This window comes from Enhydra lutris, unplaced genomic scaffold (assembly GCF_002288905.1).
Source record: "Enhydra lutris kenyoni isolate GAN:26980312 unplaced genomic scaffold, ASM228890v2 scaffoldscaffold15, whole genome shotgun sequence".
Classification (NCBI taxonomy): domain Eukaryota; kingdom Metazoa; phylum Chordata; class Mammalia; order Carnivora; family Mustelidae; genus Enhydra; species Enhydra lutris.
In genome coordinates, this window is record NW_019154099.1 from 52,824,044 (window position 1) to 52,844,486 (window position 20,443).

Consider the following 20,443-nt stretch of genomic DNA (forward strand, 5'->3'; position numbering starts at 1 on the left):
TTGAGGCGATCAAGGAACTTTGTGGACTGGGTCTTAGAAAATATTATGGAATTATTGCCAACACAATCAGGAGATGATGATGGTATTAAGGCTATATGAGAAAAAGACCTTTTGTTGGAAGCACGTACTATGCTCTCGAAGGGCAACATGACATGTCTGGAATTTAAACTGCTTCAACAACAAAAGAGATGAAGCAGATATGGCCAAAGAAATTGTTTTAACAAACTGGTCGATCTACTTGTGTAAATACAATGGGGAAGTTCATTGTACTAGTCTCTCTGCTTTTGTGTTTGTTTTAATAAAAAAGAAAAAAAAAACCCAAACCTTGATCCAAAAGTAGAGTTTATAAGGACACCTGGGTGGCTCAATCGGTTAAGCGTCCGACTCTTGATTTTTGGCTCAGGTCATGATCTCAGGGTTGTGAGATCGAGCCCTGTGTCCAGCTCCACGGGGGACATGGAGCCTGTTTAAGATTCTCTCCCTCTACCTCTGCCCCTCCCCTTCTTAAAAAAAAAAAAAAAAAGTAGGGTTTACAGCCAGACAGCATTTCTCCTCAGGCAGGCCTCCCACCTCACCCCTTCTTACATGGAGTCTGGACTCTGCACACCCCCTGCTCCGCTATCTCTGAACATGGTTACATTTTAAGCTCCTTATCTCAGTTCATGGTGTCTGCCAACCAGGAATGCCCCATTCCACTCCTCAGCCCATTAAAATTCTACTCTCTGCTCAAAGTCCAGAACAAATGTGACGGTAGCCAGGTCCTTCAGTGACCATTCACCTCTCTGCGGCCCAACAAACCATCGTTTCTTTGAAATTTCTTTCGTCCTTAACGTGTTAGCTCTTTACTGTGTCTATTACCCCATGAGCCCATACAAATCCAGAGACTCCAAGGAACTGGGTCTTTCCTGTAATTCCACTGCAGGAGGGTAACACCTTACCCACAGTAAGCTCTGCCTATACAGTTGTCAGGTCCAAGGGCAGGTCGAAGCTAAACAAAGCTGTCCTGCCCTGAGCAGTTTCACTGACAAGAGAGACCTTCGGTTAAAGAATGAATCTCTGTTAAATGAGAGGCTGGTCATGTTTACCTGGTGCTCTCTTAATAAAATCTCTAATTGCTAAGGTTTGCCCCTGAATAGAGAATGTTCTAGAGAAGAATGCTAAGATCGCTTGAATGTGTCCCTTATTGCCTCTCCTTGGGACCTGTCCCTCTGCAAACAAACACTGTGGCATTCACCTCCGTACCAGTCCTCAGGGGCCCCTACCCCCTGGTAAAGTGCCTGGCTAACTTGGTACAAAGCCTTCCAGTCACTTCACTTGGAAGAGCTGACACAGGCTGGAACTTTCACGAGATCTCACTAGATTAAAAAAAAAGAAAGAAAGAAAGAACAGATAATTTTAAAAACAGTAACAGCTTCTGTCCCTGTTCTCTTCTACTTCCTGCTGCCCAGTATGTAAGGCCAGCATGAATAACCACCCTCTCGAGTCTGATGCTAACAGTTAAGACCCTCGTTGGCAAGGTCAACTAGTCCAAAATATTTGACAAAAATCCACCAATTAGAAATTAATTTACCTTTACCAACTCAGCTTTTGAAATACAAATGCTCTCTACCAGGACCCTCTGCTTATTCAGACCTTCTGGCTTCTCCTGGGAGTCCTTCCAGGAAAACAAGGCATTTTGGGAAAATGAGGGCAAACCGCAGGAGCTCTCCATATTAGCATTTCAATACATTGAATGAGACCAGGGAGAATAGTCCTCCGTTATAGGAAAAAGTACATAAGGACAGTGTGAGACCTACACTTTATATAGGTCAACCCAACAGATTTAGACGTGTCCTTTATTTTTCTGTTTTGCTTTTTTATTAGAGAGCGGGGAGGGGCAGAGGGAGAGGAAGAGGGAGAATCTGAAGCAGGCTCCACGTTTGGGGCTCGATCTCACAACCCTGAGATCATGACCTCCACGGAAGTCATGAGTCTGATGCTTAACCCACTGAGCCACGCAGACATCCCTGACCTTTCGTTTTTAACCATGATTTCTCCCTAGCACATCTGGCAAAATGAATGATCTGCTTTCTAAAAAGTGGCTACAAGTCTCATGCCTTTTTTTTTTTTTTTTTTTTTTTTTACCAGTTCTACGTTAGTAAAGCAAGCTTTATTAGCTTTATTGAAGCAAGTCAAGAAGGGATGTTTAAAAAACTGCACTGACAGGATTTCAAGTACAATCACCGAGTCATCTTTGGGCGACAGAGTGAAAGGCAATAACCGCACTTGGTAATCACGGCAGCAAGAGAAATTTCTCCCCACGCCTCAGAGGGGTCACTAAGGGCTCCAAGGAAATGCCAGAAGTTTGTAGATTTCTTGGGCAGCTTTTGGTTTCCTCCCCTCAGGAATCTCTGAAATTAACACAATTTCTGAAAAGCGCTACTACCCTCGTTCACCCGAGAGATCCTTTCAAAACCACCTTCTGAATCACCATCTCTCTTTCCTGGGTAGGAAGGGGCAGCGTCCACACCTGCGGTCAGGAACCAGTTTTCTTCGCCCACGCCCTCGCTGGCGGTGGCGCCCGCGTCCCGCCGCGTGCAGCGACTCTGGGGACGCGTTTCGCGGCCGGGTGCCTCCTCCCTTCCGGCCGGTCCCGCAGGCCGCCCGCGGCGCCTCCACGGCCAAGTTCGGTCCCCGGCCTCTTCTCCCCCCTCCCCGGCTCCCGTGGCCGCCGCGCAGGGACGGACGCCCCGAGTTCCCGGCGTCCCCAAAGCCCCCGCGCGGAGAAAGCGGGGACGGGTCCTCCCGCCCCGCCCACGCGCCGCGCCTCACCTGCCGCAGAGCGCGGCCCGGTCGGGGACAGCGGGTCGGGCAGCGAGCGGAAATCTGGGGCAAGACTGGCGCAGCCGCCCCGGGAGGCCGCCCCCGCCGGCGCCCCCTGGAGGCGGGCGCGAGCACACACCCGCCACGGACGCTCCCGCGCTATAAGGCGCCCCGCCTGGGGCCTCGCGGCAGCCTTGGCTCTGAATGGGACCCAGACGCACCTGGGGGCACATCACAGCCACACACACAGAGCCCACACCTGACAGGTACACACATCGCACACTCAGCGCCCGTATCCTACTGGACACAGGTAATCACATAGTCCATACCAACACCTGTCTTCCGATTCGCCCATTTAAAACAAAACAGTGGTTGTCGGGGAAAATGAAAGAAATGATTTCCCGTCGGTCCCCCGGCTACAAGGACTAATCTTGAACCCCAGAGATTAGGAGAGTGAAGACCTAAAGCTGAAGGAGAATTTTTCTCTAGAGACTTTGTTCATCCTGCGTTTAAGCAATGCTCCTTTTGGGACCCAGGTGACAAGAAGGGCACAGGGTTAGAAGTCCGCTCCTGTCACCGCTCCCCAAAGACATAAATATCTAAGTAGTTACTGGAATAGCAATAATCCCTCTTAATCTTTTTCTGCACCTCCCACTTTTTCATGTATGTGGACTAGTTGAAACTCATTACGATTTGATTTTTATCCAAACATTTGGATAATGTAGACGTGGTTGTGTTTTGAATGGATGTACAAATCCAAAAGAAATCTAAAAGATCAGATCCATAAGCCATAACTTATTTCAGAGAATTCTTTCTTGTCTTGAGAAGTTCGTAATTAAATTGAAATATTTAAAAAACCATCTAGCATATATTTTTCACAATTTATTTAAAGAGTAGCAGTAAACATCTTAAATTTTTTTTTAAATGAAGAATGAGTCCCTTCTTTTCTTTTTTGAGGGAGGGCAAGTTATGTTGGCAAAAGAAAATGAGCCAAATACATGAATAAATAATTCTGCTGGTAAAGGAAAAGAAAAGTCGGTTGACAAGGTGAGCGTTCAGTTGCATTTATTACCAGGCAAGGCTAAAGAATCTGATTCAACATAGATCAGGCTCTATGGGATGAAGTCTTCAGCTAACTCTCAAAAAAAACTCATAGACAAATAGTTTAAAGTAGTGGTTTACAAAATGTGCAAAACGCAAAAATGTGTAAAATGCAAAATGTGCAAAAATGCTGGACGCCAGTCCAGCACTATCAAAGCATCTAGGAATTTAGAAATGCAAAGTTTCAGGGACACTACAGATCTCCTGAACCACCAATTCCAGGAGTGTGGCCTAGCATGTTAACCAGGGTTTATGATGCACATTCAAGTTTGGAAAATATGATTTAGTGAAGATTTGCTCTAGTGCTTCTCAAACTGAAATGTACATGTGAATCAACTGAAGATTTTGGTTTAAAATGCAGACTCTGGTTCAGGTAGACCGCAGTCAGACCTAGAGTCCCAGGATTTTCTTGTGTATGGGCACACAGAGGGACAAGGTGTGAATACAACCGCCTGGCAAGGCAAGGGTGTAGACTTCCTTTACAAAGGTGAGAATCACGCAGTGTTTCAAGGAAACTGAGTGGTCAGTTACAAGTACATGGCTTGTTAGTTCAGGATTGGTGGGTTACGTAAGAGTTACACAGTGCTACTGCTCTGGTGGGTTTAGGAACACAGTTGACACATGGAGGCTATCAGGTTGCATCCAAAATGTACAGATGAGTCACTGGCGGAAAAGGGGTCACCCACCATCAGCTGTTTTTGTGTTCATTCCGGTCCTTACTTAGTCATCTATAGTCTCCCATATCCTCCAGGCTCAGGGTCAAGCCTGCAAATGACTTACATAGGTTTAAAGCTCACCGGACATGTCCTTTATCAACTCAAATGACTCAAACCAATTAATTATCTTCAGTTGGAATTACCCAGTTTGCCCATCGTTGTCTCAATCCAAGCGGGTAATTGCCAAGCTCTGTTTTCCAGACTTCTGTGCAATAAGGTAGCCAAGGTAGATGCCTGATTTGTATTTATATTTGACTAAATAGACTGCTACTTGATGTGAAAGAGGCTGGCCTCATGTCCTGCTCCCCTCGCACATGCCTCCAACATTGCAAGTAACACACTACGGATAGGACACAGCTTTATCTTTTGAAACTGTAGTTATGGGGTGCCTGGGTGGCTCAGGGGGTTGAGCCTCTGCCTTCTGCTCAGGTCATGATCTCAGGGTCTTGGGATCAAGCCCTGTAGCGGGGGGCTCTTCTCAGCGGGGTGCCTGCTTCCCCCTCTCTCTCTGCCTGCATCTATGCTTACTTGTGATCTCTCTGTCAAATAAATAAATAAAATCTTTTTAAAAAAAAAAGAAACTGTAGTTATAATATGAAATAAATAACAGAATAAGGAGACTATGTAAGAAGCTTGAAATCTAAATAACCCTACAAAATCTACTGAACTATTACCAAATTATTCTAATAAATCATTTTAAAAAGTCATCTTTGGCCCCAAATAACCTACGACATATATCCAGCACTTTTTTTTGTATGGCCCATGAGCTAATGAGTTTTGCATTTTTAAATGCTTGAAAGGAAAAAAGAATGCTTGTGACCCGTGAAATTTACATGACATGAACAGTTCAGTATTCATAAATAAACTTTTACTGAAAACATAGTCATGCTCATTCAGTTGAGGAGTCTGTGGCCCACAAAGTCTAAAGCATTTAGGACATTAGCCTAAAAGCATTTAAAAACATTTAAAGCAAAAGGGCATCTCCCCTTTTACAGAAAAGTCTGTCTACCTTGCCCTATAGTTTTTTGCTCTGGCCTCTGTTACGATACCTCTGCTCTAATAGCTGATTTATACAACTAATTCCCTACTGGACTAGGTTTCCTGAGGGCAGACTTGTAGCCTTTGTATGAGTTTCCAGCACTTGCCACTGTGGTGCAATGGAATGGAATTAGGTATTCAATAATATTTATTTAAGTGAAGTTTAATTTGATCATCTTCCCTGTGTATATCTATGAACTTAACAAAAAGTCTTTGCTTTTCAACTCAGGATCCACTAATTAGGCTAATTTAGAAAATTTGTGGGCAAAAAGTAGAAACAAATACATTCTCCAAATAATTGAATTCCTTCCTTCCATTTCTAAACCAAGCTATATAAAAAACTGTTGTTAAATTTGAAAGCAACAGGGTTATTTTTTCCTTCTTTTCATTCTGTCAAGTTATTTTACTTAGTACAAGAGATCTCAATGCTAAACAATTCCCATGGCAAAGAAATTAACGAACAGAGGGAAAAAAAAAACCTCATGAAGCTATGTTCTTTCATATTAAATTCAGTCCTGGTATTTCTGGAATTAATGTTTTAAAGATGATGTGCGCTGCTGTCAGATTTTTTCGAGTGCCAGAGAATGTACACGAACAGGTTGGGGAGGTGCAGAGAGAATCCCAAGCAGAGCCCCATTGCAGAGCCCCATGAGGGGCTCAATCTCATGACCCTGAGATCATGACCTGAGCTGAAATCAAGATTCAGACCATCAACTGACCCAGCCACCCAGGCGCCCCTTGCTGTCAGATATTTAAAATAAGGCGTTGACTTTTTCTCCACAAAAGAAATGCAGTGTCTTTTCTAAAAAGTCTATGGACTTTTCCAGACAATTCCATTTGAAACGGTGTATGCTATTCATGCCCACCTTCTGTACTTCTAGGAATAATAAGCAGACTAGAGAGATTATATGTGTGAGATTATATCATTAGTTTTGGTGAATATATCCTTAATCACGAATTAGAGAAGAATTGTAAGAGCTCCCAGAAAAAGTTATTTGACCATCCATCATGATGGAACCTAATTCCATTGCAGGGAGTCATTGTTAGGCCACAAAGCAATCTGAGCCTATAATATTGTTGCCACTGTTCTTCCTAAAACCAGAATCAAGTAATTTGGTCCTGCTTGCCAAACAGTAACTTTTTTTTTTTTTTAAAGATTTTATTTATTTATTTGAGAGAGGGCGAGAGCAAGAGAGATCGCAGAGAGAGAGGGAGAGGGAGAAGCAGACTCAGGGCCAAGCAAGGAACCCGATGTGGGGCTTGATCCCGGGACCCTGAGATCATGACCTAAGTTGAAGGCAGACGCTTAATGGACTGAGCCACCCAGGCGCCCCCAAACAGTAACTTCTTAAAGGAAATAGTGCTCACCTGGTGCCTAGAAATGTAGGCAGTACAGGATAAAATGCTGCTCGATTCCCTTGAGCTGTTGGTGTACAAAATGGACACGTTTTGAGTGCTGTTATGTATGTGCCCTGCACAATTTGACTCTTCTCTCATTTTATCCCATGAACAAGAGTATAAAGCAGATGTTACCCTTCCCATTTTACATATGAAATGTCTCCAAGAGGCTAAACAAGTCTCTTAAAAGACATGCTGCCAGCAAACAAGAGTGCTAGCATTTGAACCCATTTCCAAGTGAGCCCCAACCCAAGCTCGTAACACGAGGGCTAAAACAGAAAAGCTGGGTGGCACACACGGAGATGTACGTCGTCTGGGCTAATGGTTTCTTTTATATTTGAGCCTTGTTGTTTAAAGTACTAATTCCAATGAACAACCATCTATGTATAGTTCTGTCCGTGAAGAGCTTTCATAGCATGGTTACATCTGAGGCTGACTCCTGCGTTGTATGATAAAGACCAGGCAGAGAATTTCCTCCACTTTACAGATGAGGGAGAGAGTTTACGTCACTAGCCCATTCTTACTGACAATTTCAAATAGCAGTGCCTTTTACAGTCAGTGCTTTTCCAGAACAAATTTTCTTAGTAAGAAAGCAGCAGTCACCCACTGAAGGGGGATATCTGACATATCACTTCAGTGTATCCGTGGGAGGAATGTGGTTTCTTGTCTATTTTGCAGCGAATATAATCTGTGCCTTCTCAGCCTGACGAATGGCAGAGGCGAATTCTCCTTTTTCAGTCTGAAGTATGTTTTACCCTCAGAATATTTTGAAGGACTAGAAAACTTACAGATATTTTGTTTCCACAAAGGTGTTGGCATTTCAAACATTCTTACATTTCACAAGAAATTTTTAAATGACCATTTATATCAGCATCCAAGTCGGCTTACTTTTGTAACTTTTTATGGTACACTTCTTTGTAAGATTTACGTTTTTTAGAAAAAAGGGTTAAACATCTGGGGATGTTCGAAAACCACTGGCATAGTCCAAACTTCTTATTTCATAGCAGAGAAATTAACAATAAAGCAACAACCACCATTACCACCATTAATTTTATTAGAAGCACCTTAGACATGCAGTAAGTAGTTAAGTGGCTCATTCCAGGTTCCTGGTAACTAATGGCAGGTTGGAAGTGTTTGTAACTAACAGGAAAATGACTTAATGCCTTGAACTTGACCCTAGGATAATCTCACACTCCTGGTCTCTGTTCTTTCCACTTTATCACCTTGTTTGCTGATGTGTGCAGATTCCTAGACCAGTACTCTAAAAATTATCATCCATTTACTTTATCAGAAAGTTCTAGAAATGAGTAGTTTTGATTTTTCTTTGAGACAAATCTCAAGTCCAGCCATCAAAATTAATACTATAGAAATGTAGCTGCTGAGATGAATCTTTTTTTTTAAGATTTTATTTATTTATTTATTTATTTATTTATTTTTGTGAGACGGGGTGGGGCAGGGGAAGAGAGAGCATGAGTGGGGGTTGGGGAGGGGCAGAGGGAGAAGCAGACTCCCCTCTGAGCTGGGATCTTGATGTGGGACTTGATCATAGGACCCTGAGATCATGACCTGAGCTGAAGGCAGATGTTCAACTGACTGAGCCATCCAGGCACCTGAGACGAATCTCTTTTTAAAAGATGGATAAGGGGCACCTGGGTGGCTCCGTGGGTTGGGGCCTCTGCCTTCGGCTCAGGTCATGATCCCAGGACCATGGGATCGAGCTCCGCATCGGGCTCTCTGCTCGGCGGAAGCCTGCTTCCTCCTCTCTCTCTGCCTGCCTCTCTGCCTACTTGTGATATCTGTCTGTCAAATAAATAAATAAAATCTTTTTAAAAAAATAAAAGATGGATAAAAGTGCAATTTAAATCTATAAGGAAAAACATTTTCTCAAACACTTATCACAAGCTGGAAGCAGAAAGCTTTATTGGTCCTTGAAAAATGCCACGTATTTAAAAATAAAATTTTTAGAAATGTGGGACGCGCAAGACAGTTTTGATAAGCAGTGTCACATTTAAAGTATTTGTGGGGCGCCTCGGTGGCTTAGTTGGTTAAGTGTCCGACTCTTGGTTTAGGCTCAGTTCGTGCTCTCACTGTCGGGAGATTGAGCCCCACGTCGGCTCTGTGCTGGATGTGGAGCCTGCTTCGGATTCATTCTCTTTCTCTCCCTGTAGCCCTCCCTCCCTCCTTCCCTGCTCCCCCTGGTTCTGTGCACACATATGTGCTCTCTCTCTAAAAAACAAATAAATAAATAAATAAATAAATAAATAAAGTACTTGCTAAATGAAGCAGATTCAGAAAGTGGTGCTAAAAGTATAAATCAGAGATTGTTTATGGAATATTTAATGACAGGATAAAAAACTTAAGGAAAAGTGAGGGTTATCCCCCTTCGATTACTTATGAATATTATTATGTGCCAAACACTTTTCTAGGGCTTTGCATACCTTTTCTCATTTAAACCTCCCAATAATTCTGTGAAAACGAATAGTACTAGCCCCCCTTTTATAGACAAGAAAGCCAAATTGCTGAAACACTAGGTTACTTGCCGAACTAGTTTCCCAGGCTGCCACAAATTACGAGGAACTGGCTGGCTTTAAACAACAGACATGTGGTTCTGAAGGCCAGTCTGGACTCACTTCCTCTGAAGGTTCTAGAAGGGATCCTTCCTTGTCTCTTCAGCTTCTGGTGGTTCCAGGCCTTCCTTGACTTGGGGCTGACTCACTCTCACCTCTGCCTCTGTCCTCCCATGGCCTTTCCTCTGTGTCTCTCTGTGACCTCTCCTCTCATGAAGACACCAGTCTTTGGACTTAGGGCCTGTCATGAATCCAAGATGATTTCATTTCAAGCTGGTTAACTCTATCTGTAACAACCCGGTTAACTCTATCTGTAACAACCCTTTCCAAATGAGGTCCTATTCTGAGGTTCCTAGTGGACCTGAATTTTGGAGTGATGCTATCCAACCCACTACACTTGTCTAAGGTCATACAACTGATAAATGAAAGAACGGGATTCAAACCCAGCTGGGAACACATTTTCTTCTCACATGCAAGCTTTATGCACGTAAATGCCAGCTATTTCCAGACAACCACGAAGACAGTCACACAGTGTCTAGAATCTAGTGAAGATATGAAGGCATGGTTCAGAGAAGAGTCTACATCGCATGCCCGTGTTTCAACCTGTGATCTGGAAAATGCCATCACTCAGCATTGTTCTGGAACCCCTAGTCTTCCCAGAACCTCTTTCGTGTGTTGGGCAAACAATTTAACAACCACCTTGGTTACCTGAGTTTCCCTTATGGCGTCTCCTTCCCACCAATGCCCCTTAGCACAGCTTTATTACAAACACGTCCATGGTTCTCTTGAGTAAAGATTTCTCCGTGATGCCACACATGTAGTTCATTTATCTAGAAGGAAAAATTATTTCAAATGAAGCAGATGTTTACAAAGTAGAAGGTGAAAAGTCTCTCTTGTTCCCACTTCTTAATACTCAAAATTGGCCAATGTTAAGATAAACTGTAATTCCTATAAAAGTTTAAAGAGATTGGAAAATGAAGGAAGAAGCTGAACCTTAATATTTAGTATCTTCTTTTGGCTTCTGTCCCCACCATTATCTTCCTTGTCTCCATTCCAACCACGCTGTCCCACAGAGGACCTTTGCTCCTTCTACTCTGAGGTGGATACCCATTTCCAATTTGTATTTTATGGGGAATATTATCTTAAAAGAGTCCATACCCTAAATTAATGTTTTCTTGGTAGAATTTTACAGGTGAGAGAGATCATTTAAGAATCTGGGATTTTAAAATGAAGCTATAATATTCAATAATCATGTCTGGTCATTATTAGTGAATATTTCATGTAATATTAAGTGCCTCGCTTTACTGAAGACCAGGGTTACTCAATTCTGAGGATCCTTCTATTTGGGCCAATACTATAAGTTCATCTCTTTATCCATGTACAGTATGGCTGACCCTTGATGGAGCTTATGCCTCAGTATCCTCTTCCCCCTGATGCCCAGTGAAAATTTCACTATAAATATCAGGCCCAAAGGAGAAGGCTGGGGTGTCTGAACCAACATCTTTTGCTGTGACATAGAAAATTCAACCTGATTTTAAGTTTCATTTCCTTCAGGAAAAAGAATCACCAACTGATGAAGAATTTTGAACACAGAAGGAAAGAAATGCCCTGGCAACGTGTGACCTGGACAACTACAAATGTAGAAGACACCAATGCCTGGCCGAGGGCCTGGGGACTCCCCAAGAGAAGTCCCCCGGAAGGGGGGCTGTTAACAGTGCTTCCGGCTGAGGTAACGTAGACCCAAGCTCCACAGAGGTGGGAATCCCCTCTGTTTGCACTTTCCATGATATCCCCAGCAGCCGGCACAGATGGTGCTCAAGAAAACATTTTGTGGTGGGGGCACCTGGGTGGCTCAGTCCATTGAGCGTCTGACTCTTGATTTCAGCTCTGGTCATGATCTCAAAGTCGTGAGCTCGAGCGTCATGTTGGGCCCCTGGCTCAGCTGGGAGTCTGCTTGAGATTCACTCTCTCCCACTGCCTCTGCCCCTCCTCCCTCTCTAAAATAAATAAATAAATCTTAAAAAACACCGTAAAAATATTTTGGGAAAAGTAACATGAGAATAGCACAAGAGATCCCTTGTGGTGGGATTGTTCTGTATCTTGACCATGGTGACCGCACAAACATCGCACATGGTAACATTTCACAGAGCGCAGTAGGCAAATGAGTACGGATGAAACTGACAAAATCTCGGTAAGGTCCATGGATGTACCAAGGTCGATTTCCTCGCTGTGATATTACACCGTAGTTCCCCAAGCTGTTACCATTGGAGGAAACTGGGTGTAGAGTATGGGGATGTATTTCTCTATTTGTGTATTATTTCTTACAACTGTACATGAATCGACTACGACCTCCAGATAAAACGTAGTAAAGTGAAAAAAAGAAAGTAGTAATGTCAGGGTAAAAGCAATCTCAGGGGACAGCAATCCCAAACGTGGTAGAATGTGAGTCAGGACCTGCCTTTGAAAAGCTGAACCCTGTTTGGGTTTTTTTCTAAGTTCTTATTTAAATCCCAGTTAGTTAACGTAAGCTAAATCCTATTTAAAAGAAAGAGGCCCCTGAGGGAGGAGATGCACGAGTCACAAAAACAGATGCGTGTGTGGAAATCCAGGGGTATCCAGGGGTGGATGCTCTCCGGCAGGGGAGAAAGAAAAGTGGAGAGCTGTGAGTTTCGTGCGACTTGCTCAGGTGGGAGAAATGCATGATAGGCCCTAAAATACAAATCACAAACTTGGGACCAGCGCCGCTTAGAGCGAAGGGGGCTCCAGCGACCTGGACATCATACTTGGCAGAGACTGTGAAGATTTTGGCTGGACTTACTGACGATTTTCATTCCCAGACTGGGGTTTGGCGGACCATACACACGTACAGATGTGTCTACATCTGTCTCTATGTGGAACTTGTAACACACAGGGACTTTATTTCCTCTTTTCTAGAGCCAAGCTCCAACCAGGTTTGGGTCCTGACTCTTGGCTCCTACCAGTCTGTGTTTGACCATATGGGAACACTAGCATTCCCTCACCCACCCACCTCCCGTCCATCACCAAGTGACTCCCAAGCACTTCTTAGATCCGTTCACATGTCTCTGACTTCACTGCCAGTTGGTCACCGCAAGCCCTCAGCCTTCCCTGGACACATGGAGGGTCTCTTCGTTCCAGTCCTCCCCCAGCGGCAGCCCAAGTGATCTCAAAATAGAAATCTTTTTTTCTTTTTTAAAGATTTTATTATTTATTTGACAGAGATCACAAGCAGGCAGAGAGGCAGGCATAGAGAGAGGAGGAAGCAGGCGCCCTGCTGAGCAGAAAGCCCGATGCGGAGCTCGACCCCAGGCTCGATCCCAGGACCCTGAGATCATGACCCGAGCTGAAGGCAGAGGCTTAACCCACTGAGCCACCCAATAGAAATCAGATTTCTGTTAAGAAATTTCTGTTAAGAAATCTGATTATGTTGCCCGCCTGCTTTGCAGCCTTCCATCTTTGAGGACCATTGGGTCTGCGAACCCTGGCAAATCTGGCTCGACCTCCCTCTACCTGGTAGAAGGCACAGTTGTGGCATCCTCCCACCCACCGTCAGCTGTGACAACCGAGGCTTAAGCAATGCTAAATGGCTTGCTTATGACATCGCAGTGGGAGAACATGGACCCAAATCTAGGTTTTCTCACCCCAAAGTCTAAGCTGATAGATGCAAATACGGCCATGGATGTCCAGTGCTTTGCTGTGGGGCTCAGGCTTTTATTCTGCATATGATATTTTAAGTCAATACTTTGGAGTAAGTATAAAGATCATGCTTAAGACATAGGATGGAATCAGAACTCCAAGGAGCCCCATTGAGGGAGCAGGCGAAGTCTAAGGGGGGAAGTTTTAAGAGAGCTACTTGTAAGATGCATGGAAATAGGGAAGAAATGTAGCAAAGAGACAAAGACCTCACAAGCATTTCAGGATTTTGCGATTTTACCCTCAGAGTGGCAGGATAAGGCTCAGGACTCTGAGAGTTCTCAAACTGGAAACTTCCCCCAGGTCTGTCTCGACAACCCCCTATCCTAAACCCTACTGTGATCAGCAATAAAAACATTAAAATAAAATAAGGCGGGGATCCGGGAGACAGCGTCCCCCTTCCAGTGGCCAGTGGAGTGTGGGGACGGCGAGCCGGGGAGTAGAGGGCGGCCGTCCACAGGTGGTGGAGAAAGAAGAGTGCTCGGCTCCGCAGAGACAGAAGACAGCCTGATGCATCGATCAAATTAATGACTGTTGTCTCTGGAAAGATGAGAGCCACGAAGGAAATCCCCAGAGATGGAGTGGTGACAGCTAAGGGGACCGCTTCTGCAGGCAGGGGTCCCGGATGTGCGTGTCTTGATTTGACGCAGAAGTTTTAGTATCTGTAGGGAAAAAAAGTCCTGAAGGAGCTTTCACAAGAAATATTTTTCTTTACTCTCAGAAGGCAAGCACCGTTTTAAAGAAAGAAATTTGCTTTAAAAACAAAAAAGATCAACAAGCCTAGGGTGCATCTATTATCCACTGAGCTGAGGACGGTAGGAACATAAATAAGACTAAGACAGCTGCTGCCCCCGAGAGATCTATAAATTGTTACTGTTAGTTTGGGACCTTTTAAGAAACGTTTGAAACACAGCACTTTCTCTCTGATGTATGTCAAACACCAGCACTTTCTTTCCTGATGTACCTCAAGCCATGGTAAGTTACAATTTCTAAATGGCAATTCTACGCAGATCTGCGCCCCCCGCCCCATGTGAGTGTAGAGAATTTAATACATCTCACTGTGGATCTGTGCATCCCATTCTCTAAACCTGGATAACTCCAGAGTGCAGTCCTATTATGGGGTCCCTGACACCAAAGAGAAGCCACATGCCAGAAGGATGAATTGGTCACTTTGATTTCATTTTAAAGGGAAAGGAACACAAAGTTCACTAACTTGAAAATCACCTATTAAGAGGGCAATGCGACTTCACACAATACCAGTTTGTGTAATAATTTTACTACATAAGAAATTAGAGAGATTGCATAAATCATGAGCTCAACAGCATATACAGAAGAATAAAATAAAGCAGACATGGTTATTCTGATCAAATAAGACAAGAGAAATTTCAATTTTGAAAAGTACCACAAATACCCCAAATGTGGTTCCTTTTAAGAGAAAATTTACCTCTTGCATTTTCTGGATATAGTAATGACTGCAGTTCCATTAAGCCAAATGGAAAACTGCTTTACAGCTAAAAACATAAAAAAGCAACTTACATAGATATGTAGCCCTCTTAGTACTGGATACAACAAAAACAAAGACATCAGCCTGCCTGCTTTTGCCTAAAGCATGGCTTGGATTTCTATTAATAGTAACAACTTATATAGAATACGAACACTACATAATTTCCTATGTTATGAAGCTGAAATTGGGAGAATCCAAAAATTATTGCAGGAGTGAGTGTCTTCCGATGGGGAAAAAAGTATATAAATATACTAGATGTTAAAACTTTCATTCTTCATTCAATTTTTTGCCCTGTTCAAAACATAAAAATACAAATAAATATATTTCCTTACAAGTGAAGTACACTGCTAAAAAAAAAAATTAAAAAACCAAAAATCTTAATTTACTCTTTCTTGTCATTAAATAAAAGTTCTAATATACAGACACATTCAATATTTATATAAATTGTAGGAGTCAGTTCGTCATTCCTTGCTCATGACTGACTTGTAATAGCGCTAGTCTCTATACAACATGGCTCACACCCCCAGTGCAGGTTTCATTCTACTGCAAGTCGCTCCAGGTAATTTTTTTCCTTTTTTCTTTTTAATTAAAAAAGATTTCACTCTTGGAATTTGAGAATTTACATTTGAGTTGTCTGAAAAAATACAATTTCAATGCAAAAACCACATCGAGCTTTCGAGAGTATATTGCTGGTGCTGTAATCTTTTTGCATGTCTTTGTTTTCATAGAAAAAAAAACAGAATAAAATAAACAACATGTAAGACTTTTAAATGGTTAAACGTAACCACGTAATATTAACGATAGGCTTCATGCACGCAAACCAACAAAAAATGCAGACGAGAGGCTCAGACGTCTTTCTTTTGCATTTGTTCCAGCCTTCTTCTTAACAGACCGTAATTCTCCTTGGTTCCTGATGCAGTGGGGTCAAGCTGCAGAGAGATTTCGTAGTGCTTTTTGGCCAGGTCGAGATGTCCCCAACGATGATAGAGCACAGCTGAAACAGCAAGAGATGGGTTTCATTGGAAATGCTTCTGAATACCTCGCAGTGTTCCCAACTGCTTGCAGAAAAAAAAAAAAAAATACAGCATCTCTGCAAACAGTTCTCAAAAATCCTTGTTTAAAATAATATTGTTTGTACCACAGCTTTATTTATTATAACCACACTCCCTGGTGATTGTCCGTTTAACCATCTCTGGTCACTCCTGGAGTTCTGTGTATCACTAGACATGAGCCTTCTCCCTACAGCAACATTATTACATAAAGAAGTAAAAGGAAGGGGCGCCTGGGTGGCTCCGTGGGTTAAAGCCTCTGCCTTCGGCTCAGGTCATGATCCCAGGGTCCTGGGATCGAGCCCCACATCGGTCTCTCTGCTCAGCAGGGAGCCTGCTTCCCTTCCTCTCTCTCTGCCTGCCTCTCTACCTACTTGTGATCTCTCTCTGTCAAATAAATAAATAAAATCTTAAAAAAAAAAAAAAAAGAAGAAGAAGAAAAAGGAAGAGTACACTAAAGTTGCCAGGAAATTTCCAGGAAGTCAGGCTGCATAGAGCTGGGCTCCATCGCCGCTCAGAGCCCTGTAGCAGTCCAGCATCTGAATAATGATGCCCCGAACTCTTTTTGGCAAAGTAACAGCTTGTTTGCTCCTCGCTGGAAATAAGGGCGCTAACATTAAGATGTGACCAGAAAAAAATGGCCTCTAAAATCTAATTATTAGAATGGTAAAGCGCCTGATTATTGTTGTGATTTTCTAAGTAAAAGTGACTTTTTACACGGGCAGGGGAGGAATGGTTGCTGCTTTGTGACTTTCCCAAGAAGCTAGAGTCTGTAGGGAACAGGTTTGGTTAAAAACACATTCACACATGGAGCGTTCTCAACATCCACACTGTTCTGCTCTAAAAATCTTAATTATTGAGAAGTGAAAATGGGAGAAAGGAATTCTAAGGGATAAATCATTGTAGACGCACGATTAGCTAAGACACGAGAGAAAGAAAGAACACAGAGGAGACTGGGCTATAATGGGGAAGGACCTAAGTGAGACCAGACACTTCCAAAGTACTTCTCAGTTTAACATTCTAGGATCTTTCATACAAAAGAAGAAAATCAAAGCAGATCATAAGAAAGGGATAAACGGAGTGGGGGTTATTGGGGTTGGTCTGGTCATATCATTATGATTTGTAAATATGATTATTACATAGCTACCTTTTTAATGTGATAATTCCTTAAACAAACAAACAAACTTAACACATCTTAGAACCAGGTTATAAAGGCCAATACGTGCTAGATTGGAAAAAAGCACATTCTCCCAACTTTGGTTTTACAGAAAGGCACCCATTTCTTTCAACTTACACAGAATTTCGGGATCCAAACTAAAATATTTCCTTACCCAAATTGCCATGGTAACTTGCAGCATTTGGATGAGCTTTAATTGCTTTGAGGAATAAAGCTTCCGATTCCTAGAAAATGGTATAAAAAACAAGGTATTGCACGACACAAAAGCCACACACAGTTTTGCTGCTTATGGTTTTCACACTTTTAATGTCCTCGTTTTGTACCACTGGGTCCTTCCCACAGCAAAATCTGCGAAGGCCAGCGGGACCACACCCTGTTAAGAGGTTCTGAAGGGCAGTCAGGGAAGGGTGCCACGGGGCGAGGTGACAGGGCGGCAGTGAGGGGAAGATGGGGGTTGGCTGCAGAGAGAGCACGGATACCCTAATGAGCTCTGCTTCCCACAAGGGGAAGGAATTTTGCAACTTGAAGGAAGTAGCTCCATTCAGGTTTCAGTGGAGAATGAGCTTTCAGAGTCAAGTGGCCAGAAAGAGGCCGGGTGGTTGAGGATACCCACAAAAGCGTCATTTTCAGTCAGCCTCAATGAACTCACTTCTAATATTCTCAAGGTAGGAGCTGGGGCCAATTTAACCTCCCATAAGAACTCCCGACCCTCTCAGCAATCCATAAGCAGCCCATTGAGCTGGAAAAAATAAGCGGAGAGAATGAGGGAGGGACGGCCATCTGTCATCTAAGTGGTCACAGTACTGTACATGACCATGACCAAAGGCTCCTGAGGCGCACGGACGGATTCTTGTATAGACTTGCACTTTCTCCAGATAGGGCTCGCTTCCCATCGGTTTGCTGTGAGGCACGGCCAAGTGTCTTCTTACCCTGTCTTTATGGGACCATGGCTGCCTGGATGGTCCTGTTCGACCATAATACCAGGAAATAAAGATGCCTGACTGTTCTCTGCGGACACCTGCTGGGGTAGCTCTTCACACCGTCTACATCTGTGTTCCCGAAAGGGACACACAAGTGCTACTGAGTATCAAACACTAAGCTGAAACAACTCAAGTTGTTGGTTCGGGGACGGGTTTGCTCCTTCTAGCTGCATGATCTCAGAGTTTTCCAAGGAGGCTTCCTACATCCAGGATCACAGATTTTAGAAAGTAGAGGAAGGCAGATTTCTTTGTCCTGGGATGGCCTGTGGTACTCCTGAGAAGCAGGCAGGGCATTTGGGCAAACATCTCTGGAACCACAAACTTTGAGAGAGAGCGGGCAGAGAAAAATTTGTATTTTGGAAAAGTCATCCAAAAAGGACTGAATGAAGACATCAGGATAACATACAAGATGTCAGCAAACATCACTTCCAGAACTCAGCGTCTACATTCCAAGGTAGAGCAGCTGAAACTCTTTCAAGGTAGTGTAAGGTTCTCCTGCCATGTTAGGTACATTGGGGAAAAAAAAAAATCAAATGGATTGTAGAGATTTGTAGCTATGCTCTAAGTAGTTATGCTTTCAAACATCATTTAGCCTAAATTCTGAGAAATAGGAAGGCCAGAGACTCTAAATCGACTTGAAAACTTCTTCTCTTTCCTTATCTTAGGCTCAGCACCCTGGCCTAGACAATTAGGATGCAAAATATCTAGAAAAATAGGAAACCCATTTCTCCGTTCTGCTCTATGGAGTATTTTCTACTCTATCTGGAACGATGTCAGCTGGAAGTCAAATGGACCGTGGGTTCTGTCCCCTTAATAGAATTCTAGTTTATAGGGGTGCCTGGATGGCTTAGTGGGTTAAGCCTCTGCCTTCGGCTCGGGTCATGATCTCAGGGTCCCGGGATCGAGCCCCGCATCGGGCTCTCTGCTCAGCAGGGAGCCTGCTTCCCCCTCCTCTCTGCCTGCCTCTCTGCCTACTTGTGATCTCTCTCTCTCTGTCAAATAAATAAATAAAATCTTAAAAAAAAGAATTCTAGTTTGTAGACTATGGGATGATGGAAAAATCAATACAGTGGTTACAGAGACTGTCTTTTGAAAATGAGTGGCCGTTGCTGGTGGTGGCTGGATGTCCTGGCTGACGGAGAAGGCTGGAGAGGAGCTAGATGGGAAAACCACAAACCTTACCTTCCTCCCCCAGCTCTACACAGGTAAACCCGCAAAACATAAAAATTCACCCCCTTAAAAAGCACGTCTGGAGCAAAATCTAGAAATGTTGAAATGTGTGCTGAAGCTATTAAACTCCCTGATATTTAAAAATGAGACATGCATGAAAGAGCTTACTATGCAGGTGATGATATCCCGGTGAGCAGAAGAGAAGTAAAGAACGTGGAACGAACAGAAACTGATCACCTCCTTTGGCCTTGTGTGATCAAAATCAACATAGCTCTGGATCCCAAAAGAAAATCCTTCTGTCATGAAGGATTAAGGCGCTGTTTCTGGAAATGTGTTTTCTGTAACATCTATGTTAGAAACCCAGTGCCCCGTGCTACAAGTGCCCCGTGCCTGACTTTACAACGAGACAGACCTCTTGTGTGGAGGGATCTGGGCCGACTGCATCTCATACACTCCCCCCTTGGTTCTGATACATCAATTTAAAGTTTGAGGTCACAGGTGTTAGGCACACTGAGTTCCCTTAGGGACATCGGGCGTCGTGCCGTGCCCCTTTTGATTCGTGGTCCACTCCTGGCCAGTCCTGGGAGCTGGGTCGGAGAGAGTGTGATCTCGTATCTTGTGGTTCCGTTGGTCAGCGGCTGCCAGGGCCTTGCGGACAGCCTACGACAACCCTACATGTGGCTGGAGGCAGCAGGTGCCTCTCTTGTATTCCCCACGGGTTGTCACTCCTTTAGGGCAGAAGGCGGCCCCAGCAAACAACCCAGAGCTCCCGTCCGATGGCAGGGGACAGCACTGGACAGCTTTGTGCCACAGTGAGGGCTGGGGCATCGGCGAGGATGAGCTGTCACTGCCTCCTCCTTGGGCTTCTCCTCCCCTCCCCACCTTTGAACAAGGTAATGAACTCTGATGAGAAAGGACATGGAGTCTGACCCTGCAAACCCATCTCTCGGGCGACTTCTCCAGGACAAACTGACCGAGCCGGTCTGAGTTAAACTGGGCAGAAGTAACACTTATGGCTTCTGTCAGATGCTGGCATTAACCGCCAGAAATCACGGCCTGCGGTTTACACACCTTGTATTTCTGGGACTTGCCCAGCACGTTTGCCAACGAGAACATCAGAGAATGATCATTAGGTATTAATTCCAGGGCCTCTCTTCCAACTGCTTCGGCTTGGGCTAGATTACCTACGAGGAGAACACAGCAACATTTAGAAAAACATGTTAACATTGT

The 20,443-nt window shown here is 43.8% G+C and overlaps 2 protein-coding genes across 7 annotated transcripts in view; both read right to left on the reverse strand.

Moving 5' to 3' along the window:
* The window catches only part of LOC111147042 (gamma-glutamylamine cyclotransferase), a 58,012-nt gene extending 55,162 nt beyond the window's left edge, over nt 1–2,850 (reverse strand). The window contains exon 1 of the mRNA XM_022502895.1: nt 2,812–2,850. The gene's annotated coding sequence lies outside the window, so the exon portion shown is untranslated. The remainder of the gene's footprint in view (nt 1–2,811) is intronic.
* An 11,743-nt stretch (nt 2,851–14,593) lies between these two features.
* Nucleotides 14,594–20,443, reverse strand: part of LOC111147003 (transmembrane and tetratricopeptide repeat containing 4) — a 62,480-nt gene continuing 56,630 nt past the window's right edge. For 5 of the 6 annotated variants that reach the window (XM_022502840.1, XM_022502842.1, XM_022502839.1 and 2 more), the window contains 3 exons: nt 20,285–20,397; nt 17,218–17,287; nt 14,594–15,831 (listed from right to left, as the gene is read on the reverse strand). In XM_022502840.1, coding sequence (XP_022358548.1) covers nt 15,683–15,831; nt 17,218–17,287; nt 20,285–20,397 — 332 coding nt within the window. In that variant the 3' untranslated portion in view covers nt 14,594–15,682. Of the gene's footprint in view, nt 15,832–17,217; nt 17,288–19,158; nt 20,398–20,443 lie in introns of those variants that run through there. The other variant, XM_022502841.1, reaches the window with a different exon arrangement.